The sequence below is a fragment of the Callorhinus ursinus genome, unplaced genomic scaffold (genome assembly GCF_003265705.2).
Source record: "Callorhinus ursinus isolate GAN/ISIS: 27379988/994484 unplaced genomic scaffold, GSC_fseal_2.0 scaffold16, whole genome shotgun sequence".
In the NCBI taxonomy this organism is placed as follows: domain Eukaryota; kingdom Metazoa; phylum Chordata; class Mammalia; order Carnivora; family Otariidae; genus Callorhinus; species Callorhinus ursinus.
Genome location: NW_027397078.1, coordinates 16,114,748 through 16,127,029, shown reverse-complemented (window position 1 = coordinate 16,127,029; position 12,282 = coordinate 16,114,748). Strand labels below are relative to the sequence as shown.

Genomic DNA, 12,282 nt, shown 5'->3' with positions numbered 1-12,282 from the left:
TCTTATGGAGAGAAGGCACAAATGCATAAAAGATTACATTTTTTAAATCTTATCTTCACTTTTGCAACTGGTAAACTATCATACTTGCCATGATTATTTTATTTCTATTATTTTCACATCACACCAATGTGACTGCTTGATAGATGAGATCTGCCCTATATTGTTTAAGACATACACATATTCACAGACCTGTAACTCTCCCAGTCTCTTTTCCATGATGTCATATTCAGTGACAGTGACCTGAGGTATAGAGAGTTTGGTTTCTGACTGCTGGATCCATGTCAGGATGGTACTCATGGTCTCCTGGTAGCGCATGGGTGGCAAAGTGTCAAAAACTATCAAAAGGCAAAAGAAGAGAATCATTTCATTATTTTAAACTTTGTCATTATGTTTTCCTAAGTTGTCAGCAAACTAAATCACACTGCTAATTACAAATATTAACAAGTTGTGAAAATGTGACGATACAGAGTAGAATGTGATGATGATCTTGAAAATAAAATCTTACTACTACATGTATGGTATTTTGACAGAAACTACACACACACACACACACACACACACACACACACACACACATTACACTGAATACTCACATCAGACTTGCAAGGTTTTTGTTGTTAAAGTCATTTTTTTTAAGGTAAGGAAATGACAAAACATAGAGACTAAGTAACCTGCCCATGGTAACAGAGATGGTACTTGGAGAAACCAAGGAGAGTTCATGTATACTGACTTTGAAGGATACTCTGTGTGTGCTAGCATTTGCCTTTGCAGAAAATAGTATCATTACCCACAGCAGTTGATATTTTAAATTATATCATGTCACTTATCTCACTAAAAAGAATCTGCATATTTAGTATGTATCAGAGACTCTAATAATGATTACCCATATTATCATTCTCAATTCTTATAATACACCTATGAGATAAGCATTTTTAATCTCATTTACAGTCGAGGAAACTGAGGCTACAAAAAAAGGCCAACTAATCTGCTCAGACTCAAGAACCTAGTAAATAGTAGAGTCAGGATTTTAAACTAGGTTTGGGGCGCCTGGGTGGCTCAGATGGTTAAGCGTCTGCCTTCGGCTCAGGTCATGATCCCAGAGTCCTGGGATCGAGTCCCGCATCAGGCTCCCTGCTCCTTGGGAGCCTGCTTCTCCCTCTGCTTCTCTCTCTCTCTCTCCCTCTGTCTCTCATGAATAAATAAATAAAATCTTTAAAAAAAAATAAACCAGGTTTGTCTGGTTTCAAAGTCAAAACCACTAATCAACAGTATACTTTCCCTAATATATATATATAGGTATAAATTAGGAAAAGAAAAATACATTAAGTACAATGTGTGTGTGTGTGTGTGTGTGTGTGTGTATGTATATGTAGTTATACACAAACTTTAAACCATATGTGAATATATGTGTTTATATACTTAACACAACTGTAATTGTTTACACAGTTATAACTGTACTTACATTAAATGAGAAGAAATAAAAATTTTCAGATTTGTCAGCTTATCAATAAAGTGATAAGGTAACATGAGCATGGTAGAAGTATAAAACAGTTAATTTATGAGATGTTATAATATTATAGATTGCCCAAAACTCAGTCAGCATCCATCTTATTACAGATTGAGGTAGGGAGGGAAGAAGGAAGATGATAGATAGATAGATAGATAGATAGATAGATAGATAGATAGATAGATAGATGCTGTAATTAAAGAACCCTTTGCTATTTAGCACAGGCCAACATAAAATCAAAATCTCTTAAATCCAGAAAAAAGATAAACACTGAAACATTCTAAATGATTAATAAATTTGATCTATTTTTGCTATATTAACCAATATAATTCTAGCTAGAACTTAGGAAATAATCATGATTTGATACTTTTTTCATCAATTTAGAGACAATATTAACAAAGTATGCATTACTTTGCATTACTCAATGAATAATTTACATTACATAAAGTCTCAGGTTCCCCTTAAAATCATGATAAAGTATTGAAGATCCAGACCACCATTACATGTGGACATATTGTATGGATGGAATTTCTTATTCCATCTTTTGATTCAGAATGTTTGGGTACCTTTCTTCCTTTGCTATCTGGATCCTGAGTAAACACTCCAGGTGTTTCACAGATGGATAGCATTGGGGAGGAGCTAGAACTGAACGAACACCTACCAAGTCCATAGTTTCTGAACTAGCTACCTCACTGCCCACAGGTAGGTTCGTCAATCAGGAAATACTTTTATCTGAAGAGCTATGGTAATAGCTACCCAATGGGTTCTAATATCACCCTCAAGTCTGCCTCCATTCTAGGGGAGGTCCTGGTTATATTCTCCCTCCTTTAGCTTCCTTCTGTATAATAAAAAGTTAACCATTTCTGTCTCTGAATTGTTGATGTTTTTCTGTATAACAGCTTCTAATCTGTATTCAGGGGCAAGACATAAAGTCCTCCCACTGAGAGCTAAGCCAAGCTTCCCCTCTATTCTGAGAAAGGCATAGGACTTCTAAAATGATCAAGAAGTACGTTGTATCTCATATGTAAGTTACCTAGCACAAGCTAAAGCCCACACAATGTAAGATCCTTCCTAGGCTCTCCATGCGTGCCCTTGCTTCCTTTCAATCTAACACTATGCTCAGTTTTTGAAAATGCAAAACTGATTTATGATGCTACATCACAGCATAATTTTTCCCTTGGGATCATGCATTTAGTTTATTTTTATTTAAATTCAATTAATACATAGTTTATTATTAGTTTCAGAGGTAGAGTTCAGTGATTCATCAGTCTTCTATAACACCCAGTGTTCATTACATCCTGTGCCCTCCTTAATACCCATTACCCAGTTACCCCATCCTCAGTTTGTTTCCTATAATTAAGAGTCTCTTATGGTTTGTCTCCCTTTCTGATTTCATCTTGTTTATATTTTTCTCTCCCTTCCCCTATCCTCCTTTGTTTGGTTTCTTAAATTCTACATATGAGTGAAATCATAGGATCATTGTCTTTCTCTGATTGACTTATTTCGCTTAGCATTAATACCCTCTAGTTCCATCCACATCATACAGAAAGAGATTCAAAATGGATTAAAGACCTAAATGTGAGACAGGAATCCATCAAAATCCTAGAGGAGAACACAGGCAGCAACCTCTGTGATCTCGGCCACAGCAACCTCTTGTTCAACACGTCTCCAAAGGTAAGGGAAACAAAAGCAAAAATGAACTACTGGGACTTCATCAAGATAAAAAGCTTCTGCAAAGGAAACAGTCGACAAAACTAAAAGGCAACCTACAGAATGGGAGAAGACATTTGCGAATGACATATCAGATAAAGGGCTGGTATTCAAACTCTATAGAGAACTTCTCAGAACTCAACACCCAAAGAACAAATAATCCAATCACGAGATGGGCAGAAGATATGAACAGACATTTCTCCAAAGAAGACATCTAAATGGCCAAAAGATACATGAAAAAATGCTCAACATCACTTGGCATCAGGGAAGTCCAAATCAAAACCACAATGAGATACCACAGCATAATATTTATCAATACTGTTTCATTTTTCTAGCATCCTCACCCATGGTTCATATAAGGCCCCCTAGACTGTCGACCTCTCCAGACTCATCGTTCATCACCCACTGCCCTCTGTGCTCCAGGGAAACAAGACTTCTCTGCTAAGATTCTTAACTAGCCATCACTTACTAACCCCCCTAGTCTTATTAACTCCTATTCATCCTCTGGCTTCTGTGTTAAGCAGTACATTCTCAAGGAAATCTTTGCTGACCTTCCCAACCTGGGTAAGTTTCCTTAGTAGCAGAGCCTTGGCCTTGGCCTTTTCTGTTCAAGCACTCATCTCAAATTATAATTATAAAAATACCAGCTTGGTTTTATGATTAATGGCTGCATCTTTCCCCAATTTACAAGCATAATGACAGCAAAAAGCATGTGGTTTTAGCTTAGTGATCTATCCCCAATGACCAGTACAGTGTCATGCAAGAAATCAGTATTTGTTGAATGAGTAACTAAATGTTGGAAAGTGTAACCTTGAGCACACACGCAGAAAGAATGCCTTTGCCAGGAACACAGGAGAAAACCAGTATTTGGTGAAGCCCAGAATGTGAACAAGAGGAGAAAGAATTTACCTGGAGAATTTAGACATTCTTCTTATCCCATCTATTAAACCTTTCTAATCCCCATGGAAGTTTCTAAACACTGAGTAGCTTAAATTGACTTTGTTTATTCCTCATCTCCTTTTCTCACTTCATGGTTTCTAGACTACTAAGGTAGACTTTCTTTAATTGCAATTTTTTTTCTGATGTAATTCATTTGTAAATTTACAAGGTGTGGTTGGTGAAAAATTAACAAATAGTAAAGAAAATGTATGTATTGAATCTCATAGTATAAACAGTATGCACACACGTTTTGGTTTTCTTCTGGAATTCTTTTGAAAAACAACAAAATCATGTTCACAATTGCATCATTTTGGAACAGAACACTTGATAGAACAACAATTTTTATTATATCCTAACCAGCAATGTTACTTTGTGTTTCTATGGAAATATGACTACCGCTGCATTAAAAAAATGTTTATACCTATTTGTGTACCCATACATACAAATAAGAGAAATATATGTATATATTTACTATACTATATATCATTTATTATTTCAACTATTTATTGAGGGTCAGTCTCAGCCTCTGGGATATATTTTAAGGATTCAATAATTAAAAGAACAGAGTCCTTGCATTCAGTGATTTCACACTTTACTCATGGAGACAGATAATATTCTAATATAGTTTTGATTATTGTAATTAATTTTATAAAAGAAAATAGAGTGATATGACATTAAATATTAAGAACATCATATATAGGGGTGCCTGGGTGGCTTAGTCATTAAGCGTCTGCCTTCGGCTCAGGTCATGATCCCAGGGTCCTGGGATGGAGCCCCGCATCGGGCTCCCTGCTCAGCGGGGAATCTGCTTCTCCCTCTTCCAGTCCCCCTGCTTGTGTTCCCTCTCTCACATTCTCTCTCCCTGTCAAATAAATAAAAAAAAAATCTTAAAAAAAAAGAACATCATATGTAGACTGGGAGCTCATAAAAATTATCTTTTGAGCAAAGATATGGAGGAGTAAGAAATAGCTATGCTAGGTCTTCTGGGAGAATACGTGGAGCTCTGAGGTAGGGAATATAGTGACATTTTCAGGAACTGAAACGTCAATATGAAGTAGAGAGAAAATAAGCATGAATCAGGCTGTGACTGTACATAGGCAACGCCCATATTAGGCAGAGCCTTTTAGGTAACGTTAAACTAAGAGCAAAAGAAAGTCATCATATGTAGTACACAGAGAAGTGTCATGATTCGATTTTCTGTAAGAAAAATCATTCTGGCTGAAGCATAGAAAATAGACTTCCCAGTGTCTAGAATGGATGAAGGGGAGGCAAATTAGTGGTCCAGGCAAGAAACCACAGTAGCCTGGACTAACATGATGACACTGAATATGAAAAGAAATTTGGATTTGAGAACTATTTTGGCTATAAAAGTGCATAGGCTGAGAGACTGAATGGAAACAGGAGAGGAAGTGAGTGAGGTACAGGGACTAGGGAGGATGATCCCAAGATTCCTGACTGTACAACCCCATAGATCTTGGTTCTTGTCCCTGATACTGGAGGGGCCAAAGAGGAAATGGTTGTTGGTTGCAGAGTGGCCCATCAAGAGTTTCTTGGGATTCACTGGGTTTGCAATACCTTGAGATATTTAACTGGAAAGGCAAGGGAGTAGTAGTTGGACATAAGGACCCAGGACTTAGAGGGTAGGTCTGGACTGCAGATAAAATAAATGACTTCTTTGTTTACAACATAAAATTAAAGCCAAGGATACCTTTATTCATATAGCTTCCTTCTAGATGTAAAAAAGCATTCACTAACCAACATGATTTACCTTGTAGTAGCTGAAAAGTGATTATAGCCACCCAGTTTATCTCATTTAAAGCAGACATACCTGAGAATACTAGTGAAGGACTCCTAGTGTTTTGTTATATGTAACTAGGTTATATATAGCACATTTTTTTTTGAAAAATCACAACTCTCTCCCCCCCCCCAAAATTAAAATCACTCAGGGAAAGTAAAAGTACTTAACTGTCACACAAATGATGGGGTAGAGAGAAGAAATATCAAACTGTGTTATCCGATATGGTAGCCACTAGCGACACATGTCCATTGAGCACCTGAAATGTGGTCAGTATGAACTGAGATGTTGTGCACATGTAAACACACACCAGATTTTGAAGACTTAGTACAAAAATAATGTAAAAAAATCCCTATAATTTTTATTTTTGATTCTTTGTCAAAATATCATTTGGATGTATTTATTTAAATAAAATACAATTAAAATTTTCATCTCCTTGTTTAATAGTCACTAGAAAATTTTAAATTATGTATATGGCTCACATTTTATTTAGAGTGGATGAGCTTATGTAGAAGCTGTGGGAAATAATCCATTTGAGGAAAGAAGGAGCATATATGTTCATAGTCTGTAAATACTGACAGCATTTTAAAACATTAAAACATCCGCCATAAATACGAAGTTGGCTCTAACTTGAATTTGTCATCATTTTTAAGTAGAAATTAGTGAGGGCTTAATATATGAAGGGTGTGTGTGTGTGTGTGTGTGTGTGTGTGTAGAAACTTAACTAACAGCACTTTCTACTTCTTTGATAAATCTATTTTGGGAAATGCTCATACTGAAGCTATCCTTCTTTTTATTCCATACCAAGTAGATTCCAACTTTTCCCCATCCCTCATTGTTAATAGAATGACAACAAAACAGTGTAATCAACAAAGATCTTTTTCTGCAACTCCAAACCTTATTAAATGGCAACAACCATGGCAGAGAACAAGTATTTCTTTACAATATTAACACTGGCAGAAGATGTTCGGAAGGAAGAAGGGACCCAAGGACCCACAGTATATGATGATGAACATACTAGAAATTGTCCTTAAAAGACTGAGGAAAGTAAGGAGTTTTGAGTATGGAGATTTGAATTTCCAATGCCAACACAGAAGTTAACACCTTAGCTTGACACTCAAGGACCTTTGATGTTGGAAGTCAATCAACTTTTCAGCCCAGTTTCTCATCATCATAAATCCTCCACCCAAAATCTATCACTTTATTCAAGACTTTGTGTTTATGCTACTCCTTCTGCTACAAGTCCCTGCTACTCAAGTTCCATTCCCACAAAGGCTCTAGGTGCTGTGATATGAGCAAAATGGATGGGTTTATGAGGATTTTATCTAAGATCACCTGAGAATTTTAAAAGCTATGTCTCCAAGTAATCAGTTGAAATCTGGGTCTTTTTCACAAGCAATGCCCTAATAGTCAATGCTTGAATAACTGATTCATTCTCCACTTTTTTCCTCACAATTTTCTACCCAAGTTTGTGTAAGTATAAACTACTACACTATTCAACTATTTATTACAATATAAGTTTTGGGGGGGTTGCTGCATTTCCCCATTTCCACATTATTTTCCAAAATTGGCCCTATTAGTTCAGTAATCCTATCTTTAAGAAGTCCTAGTAAATCATTTTTTTAAAATATGTATCTTTTAATTTTTTATGCTCTACTCAGCACTTAGCATAGTCCCCAAGATTCTCAAGGTCAAGGAGCAATCCTTGAACCTCAAGGTATAAAGCACGGAGCTAGCTTAAATAAATATGTCTGTTATGCTTGATGTTGATGGTATCAATGAAGAAGACAGAATAAAAGGAGCCACTTACAGTTTTTCATAATTTTTTCTGGAGTTCAAAAGCAAGGCAATATAGATTGTTTCTTAGAATAAAATAATTCTTTACTTAAATATACAAGCACATTAAATTTTCTGACCTGGCTCTAGAATAGTTAGATCAAGACAACTTTTGTTTCCCTTCCTTGTCTCAGCATCTTCACAGTGGATCAGCACCTTAGCAGGAACTAACCACGGTGTTTGAAATTATGGCCACAGAGATCATTTTCTGCTGGTTGCCCCGAAATTTTCATCAATTATCCCTACAGGAAGCACAAGTTACTCCCTGTCATTTTGTAAGAGTGTCTCCTACCACTCCTCCTCAGATCATCACCTCTTCAAGGGCTGCCTCCACTTTCCTTTATATTCCTTATCACAACTCTGGTCTAAGGTTAGGCCTATATATATAGCAACAATTTCCTGTCTCCCAGCTTCCACTCAGACCCTTCTACTTGATTCTCACAAACCAGCTAGAGGCTAACATAATAGTTAGAGCTTTCAAAATTATGTATCAGATTACTGAATTTCCTCAGCTGAAATTCTTTTAGAAATTTCAACTAGTGGGGCATCTTTGTGGCTCAGTTAAGCGTCTGCCTTCAGTTCAGATCATGATCCCAGGGTCCTGGGATCGAGCCCGATGTTTGGCTCCCTGCTCAGTGGGGGGTCTGCTTCTCCCTGTCCCCCTGCTCCTCTCTCTCTCTCTCTCTCTGACAAATAAATAAATAAATAAATAAATAAATAAATAAATAAATAAAATCTTTAAAAAAAACAAGGGTTAGGCAGGCTGCCCTTATCTTACAGCACATATAAAAATCAACCTGAAAGAGATTAAAACCTTAACTGAAAAACTGCAACCATAAAACTCCTAGAATGAGGGCGCCTGGGTGGTTCAGTTGGTTAAGCAACTGCTTTCGGCTCAGGTCATGTCCTGGAGTCCCGGGATCGAGTCCCGCATTGGGCTCCCTGCTCAGCGGGGAGTCTGCTTCTCCCTCTGACCCTCTTCCCTCTCATGTGCTCTCTATCTCTCATTCTCTCTCTCTCAAATAAATAAATAAAATCTTGAAAAAAAAAAAAAACTCCGAGAATGAAACACAGGAAGAATGCTTCTTAACATTGGTCTTGAAATGACTGCTTGGATTTGACATAAAAATAAATGGGACCACGTGAAACTAAAAATTTCTGTACAGCAAAGGAAACAACAGAATAAAACAACAACCTACAGAATGGGAGAAAATAAATGTAAACCACGTGAATGATTAGAGGTTACCATTTAAAATATATAAGGAACTCCTACAACTCAACAGAAAAAAATAATCTGACTAAAACAATAGGCAAGGGCTTAAATAGACATTTCTCCAAAGATGACACACAAATAAAAACAGATATGTGAAAAAATGTTCAACATCACTAATTATGAGAAATATGCATATCAAAACCACAATGAGATCACTCTACACTTGCTGGGGTGGCTATTATCAAAAAGTAACAAAAGATAACAAGTAGTGCTGAGAATGTAGAAAAATTGGAACTCGCCACCATTTGTAGAAATATAAAATGGTGCAGCTGCTAGAGGAAACAGTATAAAGGTTCCTCAAAAAATTATAAATTAGAACTACCATACAAATCCAGCAATGCCATGTCTGGGGACATATCCAAAAGAACTGAAATCGGGATCTTGAAGAGGTATCTATAGTCTCATGTTTATTGCAGCATTATTCACAATAGCCAAGATATGGAAAGAAACTAAATGTCTATCAATGGGTAAATGGAAAAAGAAAATGTGGTGTATACACAAATAGAATATCATTCAACCTTAAAAAATAGGAAAGTCCTGCCATATGCAACAATAGGGAAGCATTTGGAATACATTATGCTAAATGAAATAAACCAGTCACAGAAGGACAAATACCACATGATTCTACTCTATGAGGTACCTAACAGAATCAAATTCCTAGAAGCAGAGAATAGAATGGTGGGTGCCCAGGTGATAGGGAAGGGGAAATGGGGAGTGGCTGTTTATCAGGTATAAAATTTTAGTCATGCAAGAGTTAATTTCTAGAGATCTGCTGTACAACATTGTGCTTAAAGTTAATAGTCTACTGTGCACTAAAAAATTTTAGGAGGGTAGATCTCGTGTTTCATGTTCTTATCACACTTTTTAAATTATGTTCAGTTAGCCAGCAATTTTTTCTTAAAAAAGATAGTACTAGGCCAGAAATCTAAGGTTGTAGAATGAATGAAAATCCTTCTGAACTTTAAGGGGCGGGGGGAAACCAACTTGTTTTGTCATAGCTAATGTAGTCTCTTCCTCCAGTTTCTGCAAAACTAAATAAATACCTAATAATTATTTTTCTGACACGACTTATACTTCCAAATGAAATAAATCCAAACTATAGCCCAAGTTTTGTTTTCATATTAATGGTAAGAAGTACATTTAAAACCTTTCTTTTTAAAATAAGAGATCACCTGTAACAAGCCATGTGCTATATTTTTTCTATATTTCTCTAAATAAGAGCATAGTCCTTCTGGTTTGCAGTTTCTAGAAAAGGTTCCTCGCAATTGTTTTGGGAGACAATTCTACTCTCTCAATCTTCTAGCCCCGGGCAACCATTAATCTACATTCTGTCTCTCTAGGTATGTCAATTTCAGCCATTTCCTATAAATGGAATCATATAATATATGGTCTTTTGCAGCTGGCTTCTTTCTTTAGCATCTTTTTAAGGTCTATCCATGCTGTAGCAAGTATTGGTGCTTCATTACACTTTATTATTGAATAATATTTCATTGTATAGAGAGGCCCATTTTCTTTCTTTACTCATCAGCTGATGGGCATTTGAGTTGCTTCCACTTTTTGGTTATCATGAATAATGTCACTACAAACATCCATGTATACTTGCTAGTTCTTATACAATCTAATATTCATCCTTTCAGTTATTCAAGCTCCATGAGGTCACTTGTGACACGCGATAATAAAACATTCTTAAAGGACTGCTCTGTGAGGACTAAGATAATTTATATGATTTATTTATAGACTAAAAATCACTATGAATATAGAATGCATTTTATCTTTCAATATTAGTTTTTCATAACATCTCTGCCAGGTACCAACCAGCAAATCCTTAGACCAATTTTCACTACTCAAAGTACATTTAAAAATCAAGTTTTTATTTCATTGTGAGAACACTAGTAAAGAAACAAAAGGAAAGGAGAGTTGAAAGTCAGAATGGATTACCACCCCTTGTGTTAGCTCTTATTTGCTGAATACTTAATATGTTCAAAGTACTGTGCAGTAATACAAGAAATCAGATTTACTCCCGCATGCCAGTTTGGGAGTAAAGCATAAATATGTAAAAATTCTTTGGAAATAATGATTAATTAACAAACTGAACTATAATATGACTTGATATGGTGAATTTTTTTTGCCTTTTATAGGTATATAATATTTATATATCAATACATAATATATTAAGTTACATATATAAATTTATAATATATATATAAAATATATAATTCAATTATAATTGATATGTATATAATCATATACATATAATATATAGTGTACATATATAACACATAAGTTATACATGCACATATAGATTATATAATTTGTAATTCATATATAATCCATTTTAAATTAATAATTATTAATTATCAAGATAAGATTTCCAAAAGAGTGAGTAAAATTGATAGAGATGTTTTGGTAAATAAAGTTAAGGGAGGACATTTTTTTTTAAAGATTTTATTTATTTATTTGAGAGAGAGAGAGAGACAGTGAGAGAGGGAACACAAGCAGGGGGAGTGGGAGAGGGAGAAGCAGGCTTCCCGCGGAGCAGGGAGCCCAATGCGGGGCTTGATCCCAGGACCCTGGGATCATGACCTGAGCCAAAGGCAGATGCTTAACGACTGAGCCATCCAGGTGCCCCGAGGGCATTTTATTTACAAATCAATGAAGTGAAAATGTTTGGCAGTTTTATGATCATCATATGTATAAAAGATAAAAGAAAAGACATGATAATATAGATAGGCAGACTGATGGCTCTATAGATAGTATATATCACCTATTTATATTTTAGTATCATAATCAAAGCTCAGCTGTCAACAAGAATCAACATTCTGAACGTTTTTGAAATAAAGTTTACAGATTTTATGGCAAGAGAAATGCATTAATGTTAAACAGGTCAATGTTTGAAAATTTAGGACAGTCACATCACAATCTTTTCCCCAGTTGATTTTATAGACACCCAACCACAAGTATACTGAAATCCACTAGAGGGAGCTGACATCACCGTGAAATTGTATTACCTGATGTCCTACCAGGAAAATAAACCCCTCAGCAAAAACGACTTTAAAGTAAAAGAAAAAAAAAAAAAAAGCAGTTATCTTTTGCTTTATTCAATTCATTCCATGACCTCACCAAGAAATCAAAGTTTAAAAACCAGGAAAACAGGGAACGTTTCATGTATACCACTATACTCATTTTAGAAACATTATGATTTGGTAAATTATGTGGATATTT

General features: G+C 35.6%; 1 protein-coding gene across 2 annotated transcripts in view; it reads right to left on the bottom strand.

The window, feature by feature from the left end:
- DMD (dystrophin) overlaps positions 1-12,282 on the bottom strand; it is a 2,222,747-nt gene that overhangs the window by 1,350,048 nt on the left and 860,417 nt on the right. For both annotated transcript variants that reach the window (XM_073901937.1, XM_025857655.2), the window contains exon 22: positions 190-335. In XM_073901937.1, coding sequence (XP_073758038.1) covers positions 190-335 — 146 coding nt within the window. The remainder of the gene's footprint in view (positions 1-189; positions 336-12,282) is intronic.